The sequence below is a fragment of the Doryrhamphus excisus genome, linkage group LG9 (assembly GCF_037039965.1).
Source record: "Doryrhamphus excisus strain RoL-2023G ecotype Guam linkage group LG9, RoL_Dexc_Guam_v1.1, whole genome shotgun sequence".
Taxonomy (NCBI): domain Eukaryota; kingdom Metazoa; phylum Chordata; class Actinopteri; order Syngnathiformes; family Syngnathidae; genus Doryrhamphus; species Doryrhamphus excisus.
In genome coordinates, this window is record NC_136365.1 from 22457045 (window position 1) to 22471266 (window position 14222).

At 46.8% G+C, this 14222-nt stretch overlaps 2 protein-coding genes across 2 annotated transcripts; both read left to right on the forward strand.

The window, feature by feature from the left end:
- The first annotated feature begins 2985 nt into the window (after nucleotides 1–2985).
- Nucleotides 2986–9081, forward strand: frg1 (FSHD region gene 1). The gene is made up of 9 exons (XM_058076508.2): nucleotides 2986–3114; nucleotides 3792–3859; nucleotides 4325–4447; nucleotides 6634–6691; nucleotides 6767–6881; nucleotides 6994–7098; nucleotides 7235–7326; nucleotides 8227–8337; nucleotides 8658–9081. Exons 1-9 carry the CDS (start codon nucleotides 3056–3058, stop codon nucleotides 8692–8694), a joined length of 768 nt encoding a protein of 255 aa, XP_057932491.2. The 5' UTR covers nucleotides 2986–3055; the 3' UTR covers nucleotides 8695–9081.
- Nucleotides 9082–9890: 809 nt separating this feature from the next.
- On the forward strand, nucleotides 9891–14002 carry asah1b (N-acylsphingosine amidohydrolase (acid ceramidase) 1b). The gene is made up of 14 exons (XM_058076465.2): nucleotides 9891–10058; nucleotides 10163–10209; nucleotides 10669–10759; nucleotides 10834–10920; nucleotides 10985–11063; nucleotides 11123–11197; nucleotides 11277–11322; nucleotides 11444–11588; nucleotides 11653–11707; nucleotides 11779–11860; nucleotides 11965–12096; nucleotides 13452–13575; nucleotides 13648–13704; nucleotides 13776–14002. Exons 1-14 carry the CDS (start codon nucleotides 9990–9992, stop codon nucleotides 13863–13865), a joined length of 1179 nt encoding a protein of 392 aa, XP_057932448.2. The 5' UTR covers nucleotides 9891–9989; the 3' UTR covers nucleotides 13866–14002.
- The last annotated feature ends 220 nt before the right edge of the window (nucleotides 14003–14222 follow it).

A 14222-nucleotide genomic window follows, 5' to 3' on the forward strand; every position in this document is an offset into this window, starting at 1 on the left:
GCGTGATGCCCCCCCTGCATGAAGGATTCCTCCAACCTCCACGCTCTCCTCTCTGATGTCACCCACGAAGCAACGACACGCGGCAACGCTTGTTTGCCTTCAAGCCGCCAGGAGCAAATAAGACAGCCGAGGTTTGTTTTGTCACGTTTTGCTACGAGTAAGAGCAGCCGTACAGCGGTGGCGGCGAAGCATCATCACGCCGCCTTCCTGGCACTCCAATGTGGTGGAGGGGGCCCAAGTGGCTTCATGCCAGAGGAAATCACCTCGCTGTCGGCTGAAAGGACGCCGCTGCGTGTTTACATCTCATCCACGAGGTCAAACGTCAACATGTGGGACGTGATGTCCCCGTCAGATCGTGCAGGCGTGCCCACGAGTGTGGAGATGATAGACAAATAGCGAGCACTTGCATGGCTTCATCCAGCGAGACACAAATTTCCATCCACGCATTTTCTATGACGCTTATCCTCAGGATATTAAATATGTATTAAATATTGACAATAACACCCCTATATCACTTTTACCATCCCAATACCCAATATAGTAGACATGAGAAAATAAAACATACATAGAAAGTGTTTACCATCTTCTAAATACACTTTTTAACATGATTAGAGCCCTATAGACATGAACTAGCAACCCCACAATCACCTTTACACTCCCATTACCCAATATAGTAGACATAATAAGAGAAAATAAGACATAGAAAACGTGTTTACCATCTTCTAAATACACTTTTTGAAAATGATTAGAGCTCTCTAGACATGACATAACACCCCTATAGTCACCTTTACACTCCCATTACCCAATATAATAGACATAATAAGAGAAAATAAGACATATAAAACCTGTTTACCATCTTCTAAATACACTTTTTAACATGATTAGAGCCCTGTACACGTGATCTAGCAACCCCACAGTCACCTTTACACTCCTATTACCCAATATAGTAGACATACTAAGAGAAAATAACCTGTTTACCATCTTCTAAATACACTGTTTAACATGATTAGAGACCTCTAGATTTGAAATAACACCCCTATAGTCACCTGTACACTCCCATTAAGCAATATAGTAGACATAAAATGAGAGAAAATGCATATTTGTAGAGATTAAAATATGGATAGATGCTGTTTTAGGAGGGAATATGTTCTAATTCAATGTATAAAAATGACAAAAGTGGGTCAATGGAATGTGTTTTAAACAAATGAGCTATTTCCAGAGACTAAAAAATGTAAAGGTAGCAAAATATTCCATGTCTAACGAAGGAACGCTGCTTCCTTGTCTGGAATGTAGCAATGAATCGGCATGAAGGAAAGATGGCTGAGAAGAAATACACACCACTTCTTAGCATCTTTCAATCAAACAAGTGACAAAGAAGAAGGGTGCAGTGTAGTGTCAGCCCCCCCACCCCCCACCCCACCCCCAAAAAACCCACAGAGCCGTGCACCCACGTTGAAAGATGAACAAGCGTGTCAGTGTTGCAGGGATTGGAGTGTCTCTGCATTATGGATGGAAGAATGACTTTGGCTTTTTTTCAATTATTCAACCTCTCCCGGCGCCTCGAGAGCCTTTCCCACGTGATCATGCCGCCGCGGTAATGTGGCAAATAAGTCACATGCATATGCGGCGTTCATGTACTACTACAAAATCTCCTTTCTCGCCGTCAATCTAAGAATGCCTTTCAAGTACAATTGAGACAAACTTATGAGTTCCCCTCTCCGCGTCTGACTCATGAATATATTCATGTCTTTAAAAAAACAGAAGACTAAGAGCCAGTCTTCAGTTATCGCTTCTTTAAAATCATAATCCCCCCCATCCCGCCCTATGTGTGTGTACACTGCCACCTGGTGGCGGCATGTAGCACTGCACGGTGGGAAATACAGCTGTTCCGTGCTCCATTTCTCTAAAGTGGTCGATGAAAAAAATGGGAATGATTTTATTTCATCAGTTCCAGTTCCACATGTCCAAAAGGAGTAGGAAGAAGCAAAGCTTATTAAATCCTACCCCTCCATCTGGTACTTTTACAATCACTAACTGTTACATTTGTTCACTTCCTGCTTTCCATAATACAGTTTAAGGTTGTTTTTTTGTTTGTTTTTTGTTTGTTTTTTGTTTTGTTTTTCCAAAGAAAATTGAAAATGTAAACAATTTTTTTTTTTGGGGGGGGGGGGGTTAAATTACAAAAATACCCCGGTGGGTGGGGGCACCAAAGCCCTCCACAGGACCAGGGCAGACGGCGGGTCGTTTCCCGAGCCAAAGCTCCATGAAAAAGATTGAAGGCTGACCTTCCCGTCAATCAGTCCTCGCTGTCGCCATCTTGCGATGACACAACGACCGTTCTTTCCTCACTTCCCTGAGGAGCAGAAACCTGAAGGCAATAATGGGAAAATAAAAATCCCCTGCGGGGCGTCGCTAATGAAGCTCCTACATGCTGGAGCTCATTATCCGGTGCTGGGAATTCGCTCACATTTGGGCTGCCATGTTGTTCCCCATTGTGGTGTTTGTTGAATGCACTAAGCCACACACACATTTGCTTCTTAAAGGAGACATCGGGTCTATTTCACACACTTCTGAGCTATTAATGTCATTAGAATGCTGTTGTGTTAAACATGCCATGGTGTCATATAATTAGCAAGTTAGCCCTGAGAGAAGTTTGGGGTGGCGCTCTGTGGCGTCACAGAGCCGGTTGATGACTTCCTTACATGGGCGTGCCCGCCACATGCTGTAGGCTACACATTCTAGCGCCCATCACACCACAGATACATTGTAGTCCTGTGGGAGACTGATGAGTAGTGTCTATTCACGGTGCATTTAGGTACATCCTGAAATTTCACCCGAAATGCTAACAGTCTATAATGTGAACTGGCTGTGACCCGTGTCATATTACGGTGAATTCAATCATAGATGAAATTGCGTTGTGAGTGAAAACGTAGCAAAATAAAAATATCCACGTGTAACTAGATTGAGCCTCGGAGGCCACCGTAGGTATCAATTCGTTTCCGCTTCCGGTAGGTAGCAGCGCTAACAAGCTATAAATAACTACATTATTCACTCGATGGCGGAGTATACCAGCGTCAAATCAACCAAACTAGTTCTGAAAGGCGTAAATAAAGGGTGAGTTTGTCCCTTACGAAGGAGATAAAACCGGGATTAGCTGAAATTACTACCGCGATTTGGAAACTGTCTATTTGTGAGCCGTGCTAATGCTAATGCTAAGTTTATCGCATAGATTAGCATGGTGCTGCAGTACCCGAACACTGCCTTCTTGTCGTGAAAATACACCAAATGCACACAAATGATTAGTTTAAAGCCAAATTTCACATTTAATATTGTCATATTCAAGTTAGTCGTGTTGTTTTGCTAGCTCAAACGGACCTTAGCGGCTACACTTTGTTACTACGGCATTAAAGCTAAAAAAAAACACTCCTAAATCCACGCGGACTTAGAGTAGATGGTTATTTTACATTTAGTTTTATTTCAACATTGAAAAACACGTCAGAGTGGATTTTCGAGGCAAATTTACTTTGTCTGGGACGTTAATTCTTGACGAAGTGCGTATTCGAGTGAAGTCTGTTTTGTCACAAATTTTGATTCAATGTCCAGAACTTTGTTGACAAACAACAAAAACGCAAACATCAAGTTATTTTCATTTCCAAACAACATAAGAGTCAATATATACTGTACACATCCATACACGTAAACATGCAATGTCGTGGGTTAGGGTTTAAATGTGAACGTGTTATGAAAGGTATATATATATAAATGTTCTATTTCATTTGTACTACGAACAGGAAAAAGAAGAAGCACAAAGATAAGAAGAGAAAAGCAGCAGATGATGAATCCAAACTTGATGTTGTTGGTATGTGTTCTTCATACTTATTAATACATGTGCTCCGATTAGGGTTTTATGATCAATTTTTCAGTGTATTTATGATGAGTGCTATTGGCCAGGGGCGTATGGGGGGGATGTTAGGACATTTCCAATTCAGGGCCCCCAAAAAACAGGTAATTATTAAATTATAAAGACAGGTCACCAAGCGTGACGTTTATTTTGCTGTGATATGTGTTGCAGGATGCCAACTTTACACCACTCTTGTAAATGGCTTATAATTCCACACAGCAGATATGTTTATTTGTTTTTGCCGCCACCACATGACGAATGACAGGTGACGGGCATGCTGTACGTCCGTCGCATACTTGTCAGGTGATACTAATGGGTGGCCGATGAATCGGAGCAGTCCTACGTATTACTGCTTCATACGTATAAATTGTTGTGTCTCCAGTGCTGATTTGCATGTTAATGCGTGTCATTTCATGTCACCAGGCGGTTGGTGGGCCGTCCGCCATTTTGGAGAGATCAACGGCATGGTTGCCATAGAGATGCACAACAACTCGTACATCCACGCCCTGGACAATGGCCTCTTTACTGTGGGCGTGCCACACAAAGGTCAGAAAAACGCTCACACGCAAACGGTGGCCATATTCTCCTATCAGAACCATGTTAGCGCCATCTCTTCCCCTGCCGGTCACACACTCTGTCCCTTCCTGCTCAAGCTTGGCGGCGTAGCACGGGAGTAGCATCGACTAGACGGCAAGATGCATTCATGGACACTCGGTTACAGTGGAACCGCAGTTAGTGGGTTTTTCGGTTAACATAAAAATGAGCATCTTGTAGTCAGTACACAATATGGCACGTGTGTTGTTGTGTTGTTGATACACTGTGGAAAATCGGGCGCAGCATAACCAATGACGATGTATGATGCAATCTGTAGCATGACACCCGGTCCAATTACTGGTACAACATGACTTGGGGGTTATATTTTGGCTTTTAAACAGAAAGAACAAGTTGAGAAGGTAGCGGTGCGTGCTCGCAGACAATGTTTGCTGCAAGCCTTCCTGTGACGCTATAATACCCAAAGTTCACTATTTATCTGTTCAAGTGTATTTTGGTTTACAGATCCAAGTCACGTCTTCCGCATGCTTGTCATTTACTGGAAGGGAAGAGCGGCGGTGTAGAGGTTATATGATGAAATAAAAGCCCCGATGTCTTGGGACGCCGCTTGTGCCACACTGTGAATAATGTCACTCCTCAGGTCATTGGGCGCTTCAGCGCCCCGAGGGCTGCGCAGGAAAGGACAAAGCCTGATTGTAATGCAACGCCACACACCTTGTGAACATCTTCTCACCTCATCTACATTTTAAAAGTCACTTTTAGCACACTTTTGGAATTGGAACTTCAAGGAGATTTCATGAAAATGTAGTTTTGGGGCCGCATTTGCGCTAAGACCGGGGGCGTCAGACGGAGCGGCTGAGAGGGGTTGAGTCGAGGGCAAGGACGGGGAGCGTATCCGCCCGAGGGCGCGTCCCGGGGAGCGCTGTTCATTTTAATAGCGCGGCAACAGCTCCTCCACGCCCACAATGAATTCAGCCCACGTTTAATCTGAAACGGCCGACGTTCTGCAGAGATTGAAGCAGCCCCAATTCCCCGGGTGGGTTCCCCCCTATCCTCCACACGGACGCATAAGCTCATTTCTGCCAGATGAAAGAGGACACGAAGCGGAAGAAGATGAGATATTTCACATGGTCACGCACAGGCGGCGTTCACGCTCGCTCGCAGCAGAGTTGATGCTCTGTTCATCTCCTCATAAAAGCTTTTATATTATATTTATTAAAGTCTACAGCCAACGTTTGAAGTCACATTCTCAACTGTGTGGAAAGCGTGGAAGTACACAGTAAAAGCACGAAAACCTGAATGTGACAGAAGGACTACGAGTCAGGTCCTGCATCTTACTCAGTCGGCCCTCCTTTATCACGGCTAATTGGGGTCCCTGAACGTCTCCAAAGCCGGATTCAATGACGATAAATGGAATATGGTCGTACTTGGAGCATAGAAAACATGTTTGACTCCCATGTGGGTTTCAACATTATTAGAGCCCTCTAGAGATGAAATAACACCCCTATAGTCACCTCTACACTTTGCCTATTTTTTGTTTTTTTGTCACATTTCGCAGGCGACAGGATGACTTTTAGCATAGCATGCCAGCAAGCTTACTTGTTAGCCTCCCATTTATTTATTCTAAACTTAACCCTTTAGGCACCAGAGCTTTGTCAAGAAAATACAAAAGGTTGTAGTTTGAAAACGGGGTAGAGATAAAGGCAAATTTCTTATCTAATTTGATATTTTTAAGTCACCAGAAATGCTCTCGTTTCCATGACACCAGGCTCATCAAAATGTCTGATCCACTTTTGATACTATTCCTCATTCCTCGTTTCTCAAGCAAACCAAGTCATCATCATCATCATCATTTACAGCGAGATCTTGAACGCCGCTGATGCCTCCTCTGCTATTAGTACATGAGTCGGGTATTTTCTACCGCGACTTCCGCCGTTTCCACTGTTTTATACATCCCAAATACAGTATATCCCACCGCTTTGATGGTGTAATAATATTGTTCCACTATTAGCATTCCACTCCACTCCTATAGGTGGCAGTAATGCCAATGATGCTAATGCCAAAAGATACTACATTCATTGAGTGGAAATTTCCTGTGAAGGCTATATTTTAAACCAACTAACTCGGCGAGATCAAAGTATAATCTTCCAAAAAAGGATTAACGACCTCCCCCCCCCCAGATGATGAAGGACCCGACCCTCCTGAACAGTTCACAGCCGTCAAGCTCTCTGACAGCAGGTGAGTGGCCAACACAAGCAGGCGTGGCTGCCGACGTTGACGCTCCAACGCTGGTCTACGACGCTATCTGTGCAGGATAGCCTTGAAGTCCGGGTACGGCAAGTACCTGGGGCTCAACGCAGACGGTCTGGTGGTGGGCCGCTCCGACGCCATCGGCGCCAGGGAGCAGTGGGAGCCCGTTTTTCAAGAAGTGAGTCTTTTCCTTAGGTTCGTGTTGGAAGCGTGTTGCTTATAAGGGAAGTCTTATAGAATGTTCAATCCCACCCTGGAAAGAAAATGGAGCATCCAAATGGTGTTTGCAGGGAAAGATGGCTCTCCTGGCCGCAAACAGCTGCTTCATCTCCTACAGCGACAGCGGCGACATCGAGGCCACGAGCAAAACGGCGGGCGATGGCGAGATGGTGAAGGTAGTGTTTTGCTTTTTATTTCCCCGCACGTCATCCTTTGATTGCACACCATTTGCCCCAAGGGGGCGCCAGGCACGGATATTAAACGCACATCATCTTCCCTCGTCTCTTCGTCCATGTGCGGAATGGCGAGCAGATCAGGTCGTGTGCGGAGCGGGAGGTCAAGCGCAAAGATGACATCGCAGATGAGGACCGAGGCAACGTGAAGTCCTGCGAGGTCAATTACGTGTACGTGCTTCCCGTCCTTCCTTCCTGATTACTGATGAAAACCCGCCTTTCCATCTTCATCTCCCGATGGGGTCATCCTGTCGCCATGGAGAAGGGGGGTGGATGCATGACAACTCAACTAGTACTTGGCGGCCATGGACTTCCTGCAGATGAGATGCAAAAAACAAAACAGATCTAAAAGGATGGCTCTTTAGCATTTTAGGCACGCTCCGTTTGCTCAGTCCTGCCTGCTGACACTCTTTTCCTTCCCACTGCCTTTTAAACACGTGTTGGGTGGGGGTGGGGGTGGGGGGGGGCGCATAAAAACACCCAAGTAAAGAACAACAGTACATGTGTGCTGTACTTTAGCCCAGCATGTAGTTTTATCGAGGATTATTGAGTTACGGTCAATGAGATTTCTTTCCTGGGGGGGAATTGGCCTACTTTTGGAGAAAAAACTATTTAAAAAAAAAAATAAAAAAAAATTAAAGGGAAATTAAAATAAAAAAAATAAATTAAAAAAAATTTAAAAATCTGCAAATTATCTTTTAAAGTAAAATGATATGTATATGATATAAATTATAACAAGTATATGAATGAATTTTTTACACAAAAAGCCACTCTACTTGATGTAATAATTATGTTTATTATTAGAATGTCATGCAGTGCCCAACCATATCCAGCAGATGGCACTGTGCTCAGTATTTCATACATCTAGCCTCATACTGCTAATAGCAGGGGTGGGCAATCCAGGCCCACCCGGCATCCTAATCCTGAACCTTCGCTATGGAAGCTGTAGATGGCGGCATGAACCTTTGGTGGGGAATGAGAGGAAGACCCGCTGTTGGCTGTCAGAGGAGGAAGCCGCCTCACCAATGTCTGTTTGTGTTTTTTTTATGTGCCGATACTGACTGGGGACAGGAAGAAGTTTCAGAGTTTCCAGGACCGCCGCCTCAGGGTGAACGAGGACGAGACGTCCACGCTGAAGAAAGCCAGGCTGGATGGGAAGTTTCACGAGGCGTTACTGGACAGGTGCTTTCTATATTTCAGACATGTATATCTTTCATATGTCGTGTAAAAGTGTACATTTGTGGCACTTAACTGTGCTGCCACTTAACAAGCATTTACACACTAATATACACGCAAAAAGGACTATTTCATACTAATAGATAACCCGCAAGGCATGCCGGGTAACTTCATGTAGGGAAAGTACACTTGTGGGCTTCCCAGCATGCCTTGCGGGTGATAAATGAGTCCAAAATAATAGTAGTGTATATTTGTGTTTCTTTGGACTCTGCAGTGGGGTCATAATATATTAGTTTGGCTTCAAAGTACCATGCTTTTCATTACAGGAGGAGCAAAATGAAAGCGGACCGATACTGCAAGTGAAAGGCTTGCAGTCCTTGTTGTGGAAATGTGTATTTTTTTTATGGACCACGTCTTGTGGTGTTATTTTGGAATAAACTGGTCATGGTGTTCTTATGTTCGTTCAAGATTTTTCAAACTAAGTCATGTGTTACAGAATTCTAACCTTTTACTACGTAGGACGTGTCTGAATGTTTCATCCCAGCTATGACTGAACATAGATTATACACACGCATATACATATTTATGTCCCATAACGTATTGTTGGAAAGGACACGACTGTGATCGATAACAAGCTTTTATTGGACAACAATAGTGGCTACTGTCGGCCTTAACCACGCCGCTAAAACCACAGCCAGCAACACAACAGTGCTTCCTCAACACGACACGCCCCCACACCTGGTGCATTCACAGTCACCCGGAACAGTCAGACACTCAAGACACAACATGTCAACATGGACACGTCAGGGTCGCTACAGTATATATGGGGGGAAATGGGCCTATTTTCACACATAATGGTGATTACTCCTAATCCATACGTTTGAAAAGTGATCGATTTGATGAAAACTGTTAATGATCCGACAGCCCTAATACAACATGTGTTGTGTTTAAGCATCTGATTCCAAATGGGAATAATGCCAAGTGTTGACATGCTGACCTTTGTGTTTTAAAGTCCAGGGCGTCTTGTGACTTGTCGGCTGACTTGTCGGCTGCCTTTAATCAACAAATCAAAACAAATTCAAATGGTCGATTATCAACTCGATCAATGATGTTGAAAAACGTATCAGTTAAATTAGTTTCCGTATAAGTATGTGGAACCGGACCGATACAAACATTTGCATTATCGCCTACCTCTCCTGTTTAATGGAAACATTTCTATTAGTATTAAGAAATACAGCTCATTTTGCATTCATGAGTGTGTGTTATATGTTGCTAACGTATTGTGTAAGTGTCTTTAGTAGATGTGAAACAAAACCTAAAGGTTCTGAAACAACCTCCGTGATAATGCTCCACTTCCGGGTGGGGGCGAACCATTAGCTTCTGTAGTGGTGTGTAGGGGTGCTGACATTCACATCTATGTCATTTCTGTCAGTTTGGTACCTCCACTTGCAAAACAAAGAATGATTTTCATCGAATTAGTACCAACAAATCGCAGTTTATATATTTTAATTTCACGTCGAGGAAGTTTGATTTATTGATCTACTTCCGGGTTCCCCTCGTAAATTGAGTGTGAGTCACCGGTGTGTCACAAGAAAACAAGTATCCCTCGCAAATAAAATGTAAAACATTGTGTGTTCGGCTAGCGTAAAGGCTACATAATGGCGAGCTTTCTTTTTCTTTTTGTGGCTGCTTTATTTGCACACACATCTTCACAGTTCATACCACCGGTAAGTAAAGTTTGTGTCGTTGTGCATTGTTTTATTGAAGAGTCGTGTGAAAAACTAATATGTAAGTCACTACACTAAACGATGGACTCTTGGATTTTGAACAGTTCACGGAGGACTGCAGGACGGGAATGTACCCACCCAGTGGACCCACGTAGGTGCCAACCATGTGTTCAAATCATAATCTTATCGTTGTCGTAGTTTGTGTTTTGTAACGCTGGAGCCGTGGTGCGTTCAGCTGCTGCTCGTTGCACACAGCTTCTTTCTGTACGAGCGTATAAGGAAAAGCTTCGTGTAATATATGAAGGCTAATTACCAAATATCATTATATTCGTGTTATATATTATAGTCGTGTTATATTGGATAGAGATTTTTTAAACGTTAGTTGTGTGCTTGTCAATTCACACACTGGCCACAACATTAGGTACAGTTACGTAATACGATCTTTGAATACAAACTTTGAAACAAACTTTGAAATCGCACCTGAACGCAGCACGCTCGTCTTTTGGGAAAACATTTTTAATGATTAAAAAAAAAAAGTTTTAATAAAATAAAAATTTCTATTTGTGTAAAAATCCCCAAAGTGAATGATTGTTCTCTCCTGTCATTGGAGGTTTAAAGGCGCAGTCAGCTGGTACACGGTGGACCTGGACCTGCCCCCCAAGGACAGATGGACGGCGGTGGTCACGGAGAAGAAGGCGGAGGTGCGGCACGGCACGGAGGCGGATGTGGTCCGGTCTGGTGAAGCGGACTTTAAGTGTGCTGTTTTGCATTTCAGCTGGTCAGCATGATCCAGGCCATCAAGGACTTGGCCGATGCGTTCGTTCCGGACGGGAAGCTGATCCAGCTGGTGGACGTCACTCTGGTCAGCCGCTCGCACGTCTCCCCCGAAAGATGGCGGGATGTTTAGTGTTGTTGTTGATGTGCAGCCCCTTCTGGCCAAGACGCTTCCGTACCCGTTTGGCCAGGAAATGGAAGGAGTCGCCGCCGCCTCCGGGATCCCTCTGGGTAAGCCGACGCCCACAATCCACAGCTTGTTGTGTCTTTACGTGGGTGGCGTGTCGCAGGCGAGGTGGTCCTGTTCAACATCTTCTACGAGGTGTTCACCGTCTGCACGTCGGTCGTCGCCGAGGACGCCAAAGGTGAGAACCGCCAGGACGCTCCTTCCTGGCGTGCCGTCGGCCCGCCGCTTCATGAGGCGTTCTTCCTTCGCTTTCACAGGAAACCTCCTGCACGCTCGAAACCTGGACTTCGGACTCTTCATGGGGTGAGACCGGACTTTCCTACGTTATCCTTGCTGTCTTTGCTGCTTTTATTCCAGATGATATTCCACAGTCCATGCTGTGTTTACGGATAAATGTAAATATTCCTATTCCTATTTTGGGAAGGTGGGACGCACGGAACAAGTCGTGGGTGGTGAGCGAGCTGCTCAAGCCGCTGGTGGTCAACGTGGACTTCAGGAGGAACAAGCAGACGCTCTTCAAGTCCACCAACTTCGCCGGTTACGTCGGCATGCTGACGGGCATCAAAGCGGTGAGTCTGACCGCAATCCTCCTCATCCTCGCCTTCCTCATCCCGACTGACGCTGCTTCGCCAGAACGCCTTCACGCTGACCATGAACGAGCGCTTCAGCCTGGACGGCGGATACATCGGTGAGTGGTGGTGGGCGGGGGCGTCCCTCCAAGGGGGCGGCGGCCTTTCATGTTGTTGGGTCCGCCTGCAGGAATCCTGGAGTGGATCCTGGGAAAGCGGGACGGCGTCTGGATGAGCTTCCTGACTCGCTCCGTGCTGGAAAACGCAACCAGGTACGTACGTGACCCGCCGCCGTGACCCGCCGCCGTGACCCGCCGCCGTGACCCGCCGCCGTGACGCCGCTCTGACCCCCCCCCCCCCCCTCTCTTCCTGTCAGCTACGAGGAGGCCAAAGATCGCCTGGCTCAGACCAAACTCTTGGCGCCGGCCTACTTCATCCTGGGAGGGAACAGGACGGGCCAAGGTTGCATCATCACCAGATCCAGACTCATCAGCCTGGACGTCCTCGAGTAACGCCCCCTACACGCCCCCTTTGTCTTTCTCTCCCCCTACACGCCCCCTTTGTCTTTCTCTCCCCCTACACGCCCCCTTTGTCTTTCTCTCCCCCGACACACCCCCTTTGTCTTTCTCTCCCCCTACACGCCCCCTTTGTCTTTCTCTCCCCCTACACGCCCCCTTTGTCTTTCTCTCCTCCGACACGCCCCCTTTGTCTTTCTCTCCCCCGACACGCCCCCTTTGTCTTTCTCTCCCCCTACACGCCCCCTTTGTCTTTCTCTCCCCCTACACGCCCCCTTTGTCTTTCTCTCCCCCTACACGCCCCCTTTGTCTTTCTCTCCCCCGACACGCCCCCTTTGTCTTTCTCTCCCCCTACACGCCCCCTTTGTCTTTCTCTCCTCCGACACGCCCCCTTTGTCTTTCTCTCCTCCGACACGCCCCCTTTGTCTTTCTCTCCCCCGACACGCCCCCTTTGTCTTTCTCTCCCCCTACACGCCCCCTTTGTCTTTCTCTCCCCCTACACGCCCCCTTTGTCTTTCTCTCCTCCGACACGCCCCCTTTGTCTTTCTCTCCCCCTACACGCCCCCTTTGTCTTTCTCTCCCCCTACGCGCCCCCTTTGTCTTTCTCTCCCACTACGCGCCCCCTTTGTCTTTCTCTCCCCCTACGCGCCCCCTTTGTCTTTCTCTCCCCCTACACGCCCCCTTTGTCTTTCTCTCCTCCGACACGCCCCCTTTGTCTTTCTCTCCCCCTACACGCCCCCTTTGTCTTTCTCTCCTCCGACACGCCCCCTTTGTCTTTCTCTCCCCCTACACGCCCCCTCGGGTCAGTTTGGTGTCATTAACGCATCAGGAAAGCCGCCCTCGAACACGTCTCTAATCCCTTCGTCATCGCCACACTTCCTCACTAGACAGATCTCGTGGTGCATTCACGGACACCCCGAACATCACAACGTCTTTTTAATGTGTGAATGTGTGGTCGACATCAGGGGTCAGGGGTCACCCACACGGTGCCCTTTTGGACCAGGTCGTAGTCCCTTCGTCATCGCTACATTTCCTCACTAGACAGATCTCGTGGTGCTTTCACGGACCCCCGAACATCACAACGTCTTTTTAATGTGTGCATGTGTGGTCAACATCAGGGGTCAGGGGTCACCCACACGGTGCCCTTTTACATCAGGTCGCTCCTAAAAATGTTGTAAAATGTTCATGTTTTGGTCAAATGAAGACGCCACAAAGAAGAAGAAGTCCAAAGCGGCCATGTTTGTTGTGGCGTGTAGAAAGGAGAAGCGGAAGAAGCCGTCACATGACGACCGTAAAGGACGTCAGACATGACGCGTGTCCGCTTTTTGATGCGTTGCCTTTTTTGCAGGATGGACTTGAAGTTGGGGCGCTGGTACGTCCTGGAGACCAACTACGACCACTGGAAGGATCCGCTCTTCCTGGACGACCGCAGGACTCCGGCCATCAAGTGCCTGAACGCCACCTCGCAGGCCGTAAGCGCGTGTGTGGTCTCGCGGTGGTCATGTGATGTCAGGGCTTTATGATGCGTTGCTGTGTCCTTCCAGAACGTGTCGGTGAAGACGCTCTACGACGTCCTGTCCACCAAGCCGGTGCTCAACAAGGTGGGTTGGCTTTTTCTTTGGCTTGCTGTCTCTTTGCCTCCAACGCTTCCGTCTCTCGCCCCCCCCCCCAGCTGACCACGTACACCACGCTGATGGAGGTGTCCGCCGGCACCCTGGAGTCCTACATCAGAGACTGTCCCAGCCCCTGCATGCCCTGGTGACCCCACCCCCCGCCCCCCCACCTTCGTCTTCTCTTATTCTTACTTCAACCTTGCCAGGTTCTCAATGAGTGAGCACACGTCACATCGGTTCCCTAAAATAACACCAACACCCCCCCCCCCGCTTCATTAAAAACTGTTAGAAACCTGTTCTCTCTTTTTTTCTATCGCTTTCTTTCTTTCTTTTGCCAGGTATAGACAATATACTATGTACTATGTACCCGATAGTCTACTATGCTACGGGTATGCTGGAGCCTATCCCAGCTACATACTACATACCATAACATACATACCATAAAACACATATATATACATACCATTACATACATACCAGATTTTCAGATTGTGTATGTAATGTAT

Bases quoted from the DNA above. Each gene is read 5' to 3' on its own strand.
- frg1 (XM_058076508.2), top strand. From the start codon at position 3,056: ATGGCGGAGTATACCAGCGTCAAATCAACCAAACTAGTTCTGAAAGGC. The intron at 7,099-7,234 runs GTAGTGTTTTGC...AATGGCGAGCAG, and splicing joins GCGATGGCGAGATGGTGAAG to ATCAGGTCGTGTGCGGAGCG. The intron at 7,327-8,226 runs GTACGTGCTTCC...GACTGGGGACAG, and splicing joins TCCTGCGAGGTCAATTACGT to GAAGAAGTTTCAGAGTTTCC.
- asah1b (XM_058076465.2), top strand. From the start codon at position 9,990: ATGGCGAGCTTTCTTTTTCTTTTTGTGGCTGCTTTATTTGCACACACA. The intron at 11,708-11,778 runs GTGAGTGGTGGT...GTCCGCCTGCAG, and splicing joins CCTGGACGGCGGATACATCG to GAATCCTGGAGTGGATCCTG. The intron at 13,705-13,775 runs GTGGGTTGGCTT...CCCCCCCCCCAG, and splicing joins CCAAGCCGGTGCTCAACAAG to CTGACCACGTACACCACGCT.